Here is a 13837-nt window from a genome sequence, read left to right on the forward strand (position 1 = left end):
TAGAGAACAGTAAAATCATTTAATTTGGAAAAGATCTTCAAGATCACCAAGTCCAACCATCAGCCCAACCTACTGAGTCCCAACACAAAGCCAAACCTCCAAGGGTGGACACTCCGCCACTCCCTGCACGGGCCCTTCCAATGCTTTGACCAACCTCACTCTGAAGAAATTCTTCCTAATGTCCAATCTGAACCTCCCCTGGTGCAAGCTGATACCATTTCCTCACATCCTATCACTTGTCACCTGAGAAAAGAGGCCAACACCCTCCTTGCTGCAACCTCCTTTCAGGTAGTTATAGAAAGTGTGAGGTTTCCCCTCAACCTCCTCTTCTCCAGACTTAGCAGCCTTAATTCATAGAATCACAGAGTCATAGAGTGGTTTGGGTTGGAAAGAACCTTAAATATTCCAAGCTCTCTGCCATGGACAGAGACACCACTGAATCAGGTTGTTCAAAGCTCCATCGCACCTGACCTTAAATACTTTCAAGGACTGGGCATCTACAACTTCTATGGGCAACATGTCCCAGTGCCTCATCACCCTCAGAGTCAAGAATATCTTCCTAAGTCCTAATCTAAATCTACCCTTTTTTTAGTTAAAAATTACCCCTTCTTGTATCACTACACCCCCTGACAAAGAGTCCTTCTGGTTTCCTGTAGGCCCCCTTTAGGTACTGGAAGGCCACTATAACGTCTCCCTGGAGCCCTGTCTTCTCCAGGCTGAAGAACCCCAGCTCTCTCAACCTGTCTTCATAGGAGAGGTGTTCCAGTCCTTTGATCATCTTCATGGACCTCCTCTGAACTCGTTCGAATACATCCATGTCCTTCTTGTGCTAGGGGCCCCAGAGCTGAATGCCATACTCCAGGTGGGGTCTCATGAGAGCAGAGCAGAGGGGAAGAATCACTTCCCTTGAACTGCTGGCCACACAGCTTTTGATGCAGCCCAGGATATGGTTGGCTTTCTGGACTGCAAGTGCACCTTTCCAGCTCCTTTCTGAATTTCTCGTCAACCAATACCCCCAGGTCCTTCTCCTCAGGTCTGCTGTCAATCCATTGTCCACCCAGCCTGTATTTGTGCTTAGGATTTCTCCGGCACAGATGGACCTTGCTCTTTGCCTTTGTTGAACTTCATGAGGTTAAAATTCCCCAAGTTGCTTTCCATAAGTCTTGTTGTCTAGTTCCTTCACCAGCTTTGTTGCTCTTCTTTGCACATACAAGACCAACTCAATATCCTTCTCATTGTGGGGGACCCAAATCTGAACAAAATATACAGTTAAATGGGCAATTTTTATTTAAAAAAAAAGGGGGGGGGGGATTAAAGATTGTGTTTTCCTGTGGCTGAAAATACACAATAATTTTTCACAAAATTTCAAGGAAACAGTAAAAAAAAATAAAAAAGAAATCCCATAATAATTTGTTTTGAAAGTGGCAGAAAGATAGTGTATCAGATGAGGATGGGAAGTACAATGATTTCTGGTTCAAACTAATGAATAAAAAATACATTTCCCACAAAAGAATACAGTTTGAAAAGTGAAGGAGAGAGGTGGTCATGCCATAAATCTACACTTTAGGAAATCTGGTGAATAGGTGACATTTGGACATTTCCATAACAAAAATCTGAAAACAAAACAAATCAAAACAAACAAACAAAGCAAATGTTCACAGCATCTTGAAATTTTCATTGTTCAGAAATACTGGAACAGGCAGTAGACCAGGGAGTTGGTAGATTGACAAAGAGGTAAAAATTTCAGTTCCAACAATGTAAGCTTATCAAATCACTCTGATGTGTCATTTTTGTGGTATATTCAGAAGAAGAGAGTAAAAGATCAACAAAATCATAAAGTATTCAATTAACCAAGAGATCATATTAGTAAGTTGCTAGCAAATTTTAATGCATATGCTCTTTTTTCTCAGCATTACTGTAGAGAGAGTTTGTGGAAAGTTACCTGTCTTTGGCTCCACAGAAAAGTAAGGTTGTCCTTGCAATATGCTGTAAACCACTCGGGCACTGTTGCCGTAAGTAGGATCATCTGCATCAGTGGCTGTTACTTGAACCACAGAGGTACCTGCAAAATGTTTAAGGAACTATTGTACATAAAAGATCCATGGATTTAAACTACATGCAACATGCAGTTCCAATATATAACTGGAACAGTGTGAGGTGGCTTTTTCACAGCTGTTCATCACTTTCATGATTCAGCCTAGAATATAAGGTCCTTCTTGTAAACCAATAATATTGATCATTATAGAATTTATTCTTCCTAAATAGTCTCAGAGTTTAACTCACAGTAACAGAAACCACATCACTCAGTAGTTCCCCTCTCTATTTATAAATTTGGTTGGTGGAGGGTATATATAAGAACAAACTTCCAATGAACAGTGTTTTAAATGATGATGAAGCCTGAAGTATGGTTGAGGATGATGCCTGAAATATGTTATGAAATATCAAGTATGAAATATAGTAACAATTGCCCTTTGAAGAGAAGTCCACATATTAAAATTATAAATGATGAGTAATACAGATTCAAATATAAACATATTCACATAAATTATATATTTTGCTATTTATAAACACACATATATATAAATACTTGCCCTTTCATACAAGAGAAGACTGAAGAATTTCTGTTTCAGCTCAGACAAAAAACATGTGAGAGATACCTCTAAATTCCTTTAAAAAGCACTCATTTCCCTCTGCATCTACAATATTTCAGTAACACTTGAGGTCATAATCTGCTACATAAATATTTCTTTAGGATAAATGTCTGTATGTTAACAGGAATAAGAAAGCAACATATTTAACTGGCTAGCAAGAAGGGTATAATTTGTGAGAATCTCATTCAACATCCCTGTCCTATTTATTATGTTCTCCATGTATGTTGCCATTTGTTTTTGTTCTGTACACGATCTATGATGTATGCTGAGAGCAGAATAAGCCAACACATGGGAGCCAGGGTCTTGGCCGTGGTCACCACCTTTGATAGGCAGACAGGATTATTATTTCTCACTGGCAGATTGTCTGGAACATTGAGACCTTCCACTCAACAGCCCAAGGACTCATTTGGAGGTTAGGTTGCAAATTAATACTGTAGCAATTTGGCAGATGCCCAGTGCAGATCTTCAGCTGAGGATCAGATTACCTATTAAACTGGATTTAGAAACAAGATTAGAGAGAAACATTTGTTAAAAAGAGTGTTCGTTTTCCAACTGAACATATTTTTTGTTATGTGAAAATGAAAGCAGCAAATCCAGAAATCATTCTTTAAGAACAAACTGCCATAACAAGTGACCAGGATGAATTCAATATAAATTGTACTCTGCTTAGTTTTATTTTGACTTATTCAGGAAAGGATGAGAGAAAGTTCTGAAATTCTTCATGTTTATTATAGTATGCGCACCATTCACTCTCTTCAGCTTTTCTATTCTCAGGTAAGTAGAAGATCGTAAATGGGTCTTGGGATCAGGTTGAAGGTTCAGAGAGAGAGAGGATTAAATGATGCCCTTTATAAAATGGTACAGATAACAAAGGAGATCTACTTGAATGAATTCTGACCAGAAGTCATCTTTCATAAGATAACTTTACTCATATATGACCTAACTAACCCATATTCCTGATCTATCTTCCTAAAGTATCAATGGCAAAGCATTATGACTGCAATTTTATTTCAAATGCATTTTTTCACTCTCATGGACTGTCTAATATTTTTGTACAGAGAGAAGGTCCCTCTCAACCTGAAATTTCACGGGCAACTATTAAGTAGATGGGAAGTTTAAAAAGAAAATTGATAGTTAATCCATCAAGTCATTTATCAGTTACAGGACTTAAAATACATCAATTTTCTCTTCACCACTAAGAGCTTTGATTCAGTATGTCAAACTGATTTTACAGATTACTCTATAATGTTACCCATATGGAGACCTATTTTAAATTTTCCAGAGTCTCTTAAGCTTTTGAGTACAAGGGTATCCTAATGACTATTTGACATCCTGTGTTTTTTTGTGAAAGCCAGGCTTACCACATTTACACAGTCTCTAAGCCCTGACAGTGAAGCTTACGATGTCTGCAAATATTGGTAAAAGTTCTTATAAACCTCAAGGAGCTGTGCCTTTGCTCCTTGTTCTTGCTGCTTTCAAGGACTCCAGACCAATAAAAGATCAAAGAAATTACAAGCTCTGCAATCTCATCACAGAAATTTTGGAAATCCTGAAAGCTTAGAAGGACTTGTTTACTGTAAAAAACCTACTGATGTGGCAAGCAAGACTTCTACATTTTGTGAGATAAATAAAGCCAGTATCTGAATCTAATTGGCTTCCTCCTAAACTGAAGATTTTCCCATTCAAACACATATATCTACTAGAAACAAAACCAAACAAACTAGCAAACAAACAAAATTAGGCAGAAATTCTAACACCAAATATTTCTGCACTCATCCTACTTGACTGTAATCAACAACTAGAAAATGATGATACTTTCCTAGTCCCTTTGTGCTTATCATATTTTTTTTTCCTCAAAGTTCATGGGAGAGAAAGATATTTTAAAACAGCTACTATTATCATTATTTCTTTGAGATTTGCACTCAAAAAATTTCCAGAAATTCTATGTCCAGAGGGAGATTTTTGCGCAATATAATTTTTTTAAAAAAATATATGCAATCTAACATAAGGTATTTTAATGATGTGAATAGACCTACTTGTAGGAGATCTGTTGCAAGGAAACATAATACACAGAAAGATCAGTAGAGATTTCCAGAGATATTTTCCCAGAGGAAAATTTCTCTTGAAGAATAAGGATTCCTTAAAAAGATCCACATTGCAACACAGAGATGTGTTCCTTTACTGAAATCGTCTTCCTTCCTGAACACTTTCCCTGACCTCACAACAGAGGCAAACAATTATCATGTAAGTGTCCAAGTAATGTTGGAATCAAAGGTAACATGGGACAATCTACAAACAGAACCACACCTTCTTTTCATTTAATGAACTGGTTGGTGCTGTAAATCTTTACCGCAGCATTGTTCAGAGCCCTAGACTGAGGTAGAAACAGGACACTAACCCTACCTCAAACCCATTAACATGCAGTTATAGCCTGTAGCTTCATGACTTCAATTTCAACAAAAACATTTCTTATAGTTTGTATATCTGATACAGGCTGAAAAGACAACAGACATTTACTGAAAAATCATGTATTTTCCTCTTGGATATGTATTTATCTATAATTATCTTTCTATACAATTGTCTAGGGCTTTGTAGCAAAGCTAGGATGTCAGTTCATCTAAATGAATTCGACATAAAGCCACTTCATAAAATTTTTAAGCAATTGCAGCAAATATTGAGGGAAAGTCTGTGCTGCTATATGGATGTTCCACACATTTTGTTATTGCTGATATAGTTAATAACACGCTGGCTTCTGGGTGTATGGCACAGACTTCTGTTTTGTTGCTGTTATTGTTGATGGTATTTGTTTGTTTGTTTTGTTTATCCAGAATGGTTAAGTTGTCATTTTTAACATAACCTTTAACAGATACTAGTAGATATCACAATATAACAGTCATCCAAGAACTTGACATATTTAAGTTCTGATATTAGGCCAAAAAGAAGGAAAGAGGTTCTTTTGTTGAAGGGACCCAGAATTTAGAATTATATTTGTACTTTAATTTACCGGTCAAGATTCACAGATGTGTCGGATGTTGCAGAGATCAGCCTTTTCTGTGATAGGGTCAAATAAAGGTGAGCTGAGCTGGTTGAGCAAGTTGTTGATGTTGTTTTGAGATGGAGATACTTCACAGGGATCTTTTTTAAACCTCTAGGTTTATTGTTTTAGGAACCTCTCCACAGAGTTTTTTTGTTTGTTTGTTTGGTTTTTTTAATTGTTATTACAGTGTGTGGTACTTGATCAAAGTTTTAAAATAGATTTGTATGAGAAATGTGTGTTACTTCAGTTTTTAACACTGGTGAAATCATTTAAGGGAAAATTGGTTTCCAAAATGAGATGAATTTAACAAATGCAGATTTTTGAAACTACACAAACCCTTAAAATAGAATTTTAGCCACATTAAAAAAATAAATCTAGGCAGACAGTTACTAAAGACATAGACTATTATAAATTAATGATGCAAAACATGCATGCATGCATATTTTGCATGCAAAATATGCAAAACAATTCTATGATGGCTTCACATTTCTAAGGGATAGCAGCTTATACCAGAAATACTAAACACCATTACTACCAAGGTATCCATAGTACCTGCTTAATCCCTACATGCAATTACCTAGCCTGGTTTTGCTCCACAGCTTCTGGTATTTCTGTGTTTCTGCCTTTGGGCTAGATCTGCTGCCATAATGCCTTGACAGCCTTTCCCCTCCAGGAGCACAAAGTAGGAGGTACAGTAGCTGGAAGCAGGTTCTACACTCATCCCTTCCTCTTTAGTCTGCCTTCACTCAGAGAAAAATCCTAAGACTGGTCTCAGCCCAGCATCAAGGTCAGATGAAGTGCTTTTTTTTTTTTTTTTTTTTCTGATAAATATGAAGTGTTTCCATCCACCTCAGTCAGAAATAATAAATGTAACAAGAAAGGAAGGCATTACTTGTGTTAGGTAATAAGTAAGGCTCTTCGTATCTGTGGAGAGTCTAGAAAACGAAACAAAGCCAAAACTGTGTTGTTCATTGGATTTTTTATTGCCCGTTCTCTTGGTTATAAGCCAAATGGGTTTGTCTCACATCAGCTATTTTTGTGTACAACATCACACATCACAGTAATGCTCTTTTAATACTCTTTTAAGTATGATTTACAATTTTTTGTTTGAAATATAAAATTGCCAGATGTTTTTAAGTAAAATGAATACTTAAATATATATGATTTTCAGATAAGCCATATCTTTGAGGTTTTGCTATGAATAGATTTATAAGCCATCAAGATATTTACCTTATTCAACTTAATCAGTATAATTGGACCAGACCCAAATATAATTTGAACCTGACCCGAAGTCATTTCAAATAACAGAAAAGATTGACTTCAATTAGCCTTAGATAATGCCCTAAAATATTTGCCAAATATAATACAGAATCATTACACTTGCATAACCATCCTTAAGGTTAAAGGTGATAGTTCTAGCTTTATAGTTAATTCAGGTTTATAATCCTGTGATCTCTTTCATTTTATTAAATATCCAATTAAAAATCATTGTCATTGATATAATTTTATGCAAAATAGAAGAAAAATATACTTTGTTTCTCCTGAATATTTCACAAATGCTCTGAGTGGTTAATTAAAAGTTGTGTTATGTGAATAAACTATGGATCTATGTAACTATGTAAGACAAGTGCCACATAAGCACTTCGTGGTAATCCTTAATTTAGTAATATTTCAGTATTCAGTAGATGTGTGATACAAACAGTGAAGATATTTTAAATGTACAGTTTCAGGAAGTTCATGAAGATGAAACTGCCCTGCCTCAACATAGATCTTAGAGACTGCACAAGGTACAGTTAATGATAACTTTGTACAATATTCTACCTAAGTTGAACATATATTTGGTGCTGCTGTTCATACAGGATAGAATTTCTTTCAAACATTCATGTGGTAAAGATTCATCAAAATATGCAAAACCATCTCATTTTGAAAAATAGTCCTTATGTCACCCATTGTTTAACATGCACTTCCCAAGAGTAGATTCCCAATGTGTTTTTGGAACAAATGGAACATCTGTGGGAGGTTGGGGCAAGGATCTGTGTGTATAGGCAAACCTCAGACATTTACAGGAGTTGTTCATATGTCAATATATCAGTGCAGGACAGGAAAGTGGTAACTCATCCAAGAGGGAAATTAAGAGATATTATTCTTAAAGGAGAAGGACAAAGGTGTAAAAATCTAATTATTGTAGCATTCTACAGCTAACAATCAAATCCTAAAACAAAACATCAATTGCTATATATAGATATATATATTTACAGAGCATGTTTTTACAGTGCTAAATATAGGTTTTATAGTCTTATATTATCTGATTATTTTTGCCAAGTTCAGTAGGAAAAAGTTCTCAGCAATGTATCACGATATCATATCCACCCTAATGCTGCTCAAAAGCTATGGTGTCCATCCTTCTTTCCAAGGATGCTACTGCTTCTTCAGCTATTCACATAGTGTTTGAGTGATAATGAATAAGTGCCAAGTATCAAATAAGAGATAGCTCACTGGTTAGTAAAATAAATAAATAGAAAACTCATTAGCATTGTTTTACTAATATTCTATTTGCTCCTAAATTGAGACTCAAATGTAAAAGCAGTGTTGACTAATGATTGCTGAAGGGCAAACAGGCAGGGAATACTTTTTCTTTCTTTCTTTCTTCCTTTCTTTTCTTTCTTTCTTTCTTCCTTTCTTTTCTTTCTTTCTCTCTTTCTTTCTTTCTTTCTTTCTTTCTTTCTTTCTTTCTTTCTTTCTTTCTTTCTTTCTTTCTTTTTTTTTCTCTCTCTAACTCTAATTTAGAGGCATTGTTCAGTGTCCAAAAATAAAAATAAAAATAAAAATATATAAAAAAATGTCTTGAGAACACTACAGCAAATTCTATATTGGCAGCTTACCTAAGAGTGTCAAATTTTGCTGTGGTCTAAAATCAGTCAAACAAAGACATTCCTACTTTCAGTCACCATAAAACTTTCTTAACCAGAGGTAAGAATTCCCATACATGTATTTCCACTGACATAGATGAAGTTCTTATGCTTTTTAATGTCATGCTTGTATTTAGAACTTCAAGATAAACTAAAATTCAACAAAATGTCTCTGGGCAAAATTCTTATCTGGCTTGAATCAGACAGGTTTTGAAGGAACACAAGCACCTGACAACAGATAAACATTTGTTCTCTTTAAAATGAAGAGATGGTGTGTTTGATGTTGAAATTCTTTTATAATTCAAACTCAGGAACAGAAGCTTCACTCCTTTTCTAACAGAGGGTCTGAAGCCTCTAACAGCTATTCTTCTCTGATTCCACTGGAATTTTACCAACTACCCCCAGCTGTACCCCAATATCTGGTACTTGCATATATTTTCCAGAGAGCTGGATTTGAGTATTAGAAAAGATACACAATAAACTGTTACCAATATATGCAACACTTACCAAAAATGTTATGCATTAGTAGGAATGTGAAAAATTTGTTAAGAACAGACTTTATCTGAACAAAATGATATATTATCACTTCTGAGTACCATAGCATAGGTGTGAAACTTATTATTGTTAATGAGAATTACAAGACAAAGCCTCTGGGCACTGGAATGAGAAATACATCATAAAATGCTTATCTGAGTCCCTGAATAGCTATTTGAGTTTCACAACATTATCGAGGGGTAAATACTTAATCTAGTATGCTATTTTCAGTTCAGCGTTGAAATATATATAACTGTTGCAGGTGGCTCATAGATAATTAAGTAACTTATTGTGATACAGTAAAAAATAATGAAATTTAAAAAAAGGCAATAGGAAAAAATTTCTCACAACATCGACGGTGTATTTTGCACTTACCCACAGGAGACATCTCAGGAACTCCAGCAGTGTAAGGACCATCCAGAAATTTTGGCTCATTGTCATTGATGTCCTGAATCTTAATGACGAACTCAGATTCTGGTTCCACAGGTTTATTAGTCAGCCTATCTAGTGCTTGTGCTCGGAGTGTGTAGTAGGCCTGCTCTTCTCGATCCAGCCTCTTTGTAGCATGAATATCCCCTGTGTTCTCATCAATAATGAAAATGGAACTTGCCCCTTCGCCTGACAAGATGTATTTGATGGAACCATCTCCTTTATCAACATCAGAGTGAAGCTGGTGAAAAATTGATGAGAGATGAGATTAACTTACAAGAGAGTCAGTGGCATGGAGATATGTAAAAATAATTCTTATGTCAAGCAGTAGTACATGAAATTTTATTGTTCTTGGAAAGATAAGCTGAATGTTTATCAGGCACAGCACATGAGGGACTATTAGAATCTGTCAGCTTACTCTTCTGAGCAAGACAATTTCATTCCTTTCTGCAAAAATCTCATTTTCAGATACATTTTATATCGTCTTATAGTCTTCTCCTTCTGAAGATTTACGTAGCCATGCACACACACACATTATTATTATAACCATTACTTTACTACCCCCCTAAATGTAACTGACTTTTGGTTTCTTCTTATTGTTCTACTAAAGGGTGTGACTTCAAATAAATGTCATTATAAACTAAATGTCAGTGTTTGTTTACTCCTATGCATGTATGGGAAACCACGTACTGTTTTCCACAACGTTTACTGTGTAGTTCACTAAAATATATCAAATGAATAGAATGAACTGGCCAATAGGTTTCTCAATACTATGCAATGGACCTGTAGCTTCACTTCCATATCTTGCTTTCTGTCATCTTACTTCAGAATAATACAAAGTTTGAGAAAGACGAAGAAATGTCCTAACGCTGACTGAATATCAAATGACAAGTGTAGTTTCCCCGGGTCAAAATGTATCTCCCATTGAAACTGCAAGACATCTTTACAGAAAGGAGCTTTCTTCCTCATCATGAAGGCTCTTTTAAGTCATGGAACAAGATTCCATAGTTTTTGTAGCTCTTTTATGTTTACTGAGTCCCATGTTCCTGTTACAGAATGCAGGCTCAAACACCTCTGATATACTTTTCAAACTTGTATCAACAATATAATTGATCTAGATATCATGTCAAAGTAACACACACACCATAATTGTTCAATATTTTTAAATAGCTGAGGAGAATATTAAAGATGATAAGATTCTTTCTCTCTTGTCTACTTTGTATCTGCTCTTAACTCTATATCACACTGGTTTTGGAGGTAACTCTACTGTCATCATCATTACAATGTCCTCCACTGAGGAGGTCTTTTTTTTTCCCTTCTCAGTTGGGATTATCTTTGAGATAGTAATCACTTCCAGAATGCACTTGCAGTAAATTGCTGTCTCAGGCACAACTTCGTACAGCTGCAAAACCTTCTTTTATTTCAGCAGGGAAGAACTGGTGATCAGTTTTGAATTTTTCAGATGGGTAAAAACCTGCCTATTTCTTACACATTTGTTCATTTACACTGTCTTACACAGTCAGGGTATCTCATGCAATTACAGTGCACTTCCTCTCTCTTTTGAGACAAGAATGAAATCTGAGCTTCAGAGTGGATCAAAAAACAGAAGTGGGGTATCTAAAGATTAGGTACATTATTTCAAAATATAGCTTATCCTCATTCGACTGCTTCCTAACTCCTGAGATACCTAAACAATTCTGAGATTTCTTTGGTGGAGCTTCCCAAACCTTTAAAGTCCTGCTTCTTAGCACACTGAGGTGTAGCCAATGCTGACACTGTGAGCAGATCAAGGGAAAATGTATTTCACACCAAGTCTCTTCGAATATCCACAGAACTGCCTATTCCTCAGCCATAATGAGTTCACTCAATAAACTATACAGCTGTTCGTCTCACAAATCTGGTAGCTGTGGCTCTTGCTGTTTTTTCAAACTTGACAGGAAGGAGTACTCATCCTTCTTAAAAAGGAACAGTGGTGTATGCAAGTAAGAATCTGTTTGGCTTCTTGTTTGTTGTTGTTGATTTGTTATTTGTTTGTTTGGTTGTGTGGCTTTTGTTTGTTTGCTTGTTTGTTTTCCTAAGGCACATTTTCTGGGTTCTCTTGTGTGCTGCAGAGGCTTTGTGTAGTTTTCCCTACATAGCCAGATTACTGCAGTGTAGAATGAAATATTGAGCACCACATTAGCTAAGAACTGAAACTATGAGGTATAAAGATTCAATGCATTTTTCTGCCTGAAGAAATTCAGTTTTTTCCATATATCATGTTCTAGTAGAGAATTGGTCTTCCTGTGGTGGCTTTAATGCTCCCATTATCTCTGTAAGAATTACTCCACTTTCTGTGGCATACTTAAGGAAGTGCTGTTTATCAGGTAGAGCAGCTGCCTGAAGGTTAGAGCTGTGAAAGTAGATCTCTTCAGGCAGGTAAGGGAACTGAGTCCACACCTGAAATTGCTGAGAACAACTTCACTCTACCTCATAGGAACGAAGCCTCACCTGTCAGTTCGTCATACTGTAACACTCATGCCTGGGTCTCACACTGCAGGGCTGTACAACCTCCTTTTCACATTGGATTTGTATCAAGACCAATCCTAAGTAATTTTCTAGCAGTGTTTCAAAAGAAAAGAGACCTTCAGGGGAGAGAACAGAAGTGTAAATCCTCAAAGATGCACTGACTAAGGCTTTCACATCCCAGAGAAAAAAGGAAATCTGCAGCTTCAGCATTTCCCATTTGCTCACACAGTAGATTTCTGATTAACACATTGTTTTTAAGGTGTTCCACTCTGAGGTCCATAAATCTCCACACGGATTGCACTACACTGATTGGTGCCCTGGAGTGAAATACTGAACAGAAGCTACTTTTTGGAACTATGCCTTGGTAAGAAAACTGCAAACAGATTAGTAAAGTGATTAGCAATGGCCTCTTTTACTCCAAGGTTGAAGTTCTGAGTAATAAAACTTCTTTGAATATCTATTTATTTATTTATTTATTTTTCTACTTAGCCTGTATAAAATAACACCGGCCCATGTTCAAGTTACTAAAGTACCATTCTCTACCTACTTAACCCCAGGGAAGGTGATGTAGATAAAGAATTAGTTCATTTCTTGTACTATGGTATAATCAATTCTATGTAAAACACTCTCAAGGATTTGTCTCAACATTTCTGTGTGTATTTTAGAGTCAGTGTGAGGTCACTTAAACTACAACACAAGAAAACAATACAAAAATAAGCTATTCTTACAGAATCCAGATATATGTTTGGTGCAGTTTTGACACCACCTCTATTTGTCCAGCTATTTATATTAAGAGTCTATGAAGTGAGAATTGATATTTTCCTTACAAAGTTGTCTTTAGAAAATACATTATTTCCTTTTATTTATTTATGTATTTATTTTTTTAATGAAGAAGCACACTTAAGTATGAGACCTCTGATTAAGTACATATTGTTATTTTTTCCTGTAATTGATTTGACGGTATTTATCCAAAATACTATTAGTCCCCAGAACAGTTGTACTTTACAGGAAGATTCTAGAAAAATCTGTAGGCTTCAGAAATATATCTGTGCCATCTACTAGATTGTCTATTGCTCCTGATACTTTCTACAGAGAGATCCATATAACAGTCAGAACTGCAGCTCAGCTGAACACAATGACAAAAATATCAGAGGAGCAAGACAAACTCAACTTTAAATTCTTGTTTCAAGAGACATGGAAGATTTAAAGATTCACTGGGTAAATCTCATCTGATCTCATTCTGGAATATCACAGAAAGATTTTCTTTCAGAAGCAGTTTGCAAAAAAAAATAATATTTCAAATAAAATAATTTCTCATCCTTGTACAGCTCTTTTGAAAAGATAGAAATCTAAGCAATGGTATAAGGCATCTTCATTTCTCCTGCTGTTCCATTCTGAAAGGGGAATGCTATAGATTGTTATCATGCTTCCAATTCATTCCACTCATTGCCACCTCCATGAAATATCCATCATGGTCCACATCCTATTGCTTCTTTGCTAGATTCCACATACATACAACATGAAGATGTTAGGTGTTTTGGTGTTGGGTGTTCTCTGCAATACACTGCACAGAAAACAGAGAAAGAAAGCAGCAAGCTTTTGCAGAAAGAGAGGATGCTTTTTAGACAGGAGAACAACTTCTGAAGTTCTGCAAAGGTTAACAGAGAGCAAACAGATATAATAAGGAAAGCTACACAAGCTTTGTGGAGGCAGAGAGTGTGAGTGCTTATTAGAAGCGAGCTTTTTTATTTATTTATTTATTTTAGAAG

The 13837-nt window shown here is 35.9% G+C and overlaps 1 protein-coding gene across 11 annotated transcripts in view; it reads right to left on the reverse strand.

The window, feature by feature from the left end:
• LOC308189046 (cadherin-7) overlaps nt 1–13837 on the reverse strand; it is a 92173-nt gene that overhangs the window by 39012 nt on the left and 39324 nt on the right. For all 11 annotated transcript variants that reach the window (XM_080578668.1, XM_080578662.1, XM_080578670.1 and 8 more), the window contains 2 exons: nt 9507–9801; nt 1943–2062 (listed from right to left, as the gene is read on the reverse strand). In XM_080578668.1, the coding sequence (XP_080434794.1) occupies nt 1943–2062; nt 9507–9801 (415 nt within the window). The remainder of the gene's footprint in view (nt 1–1942; nt 2063–9506; nt 9802–13837) is intronic.

This window comes from Anser brachyrhynchus (assembly GCF_964034855.1).
Source record: "Anser brachyrhynchus genome assembly, chromosome: 2".
Taxonomy (NCBI): Eukaryota; Metazoa; Chordata; class Aves; order Anseriformes; family Anatidae; genus Anser; species Anser brachyrhynchus.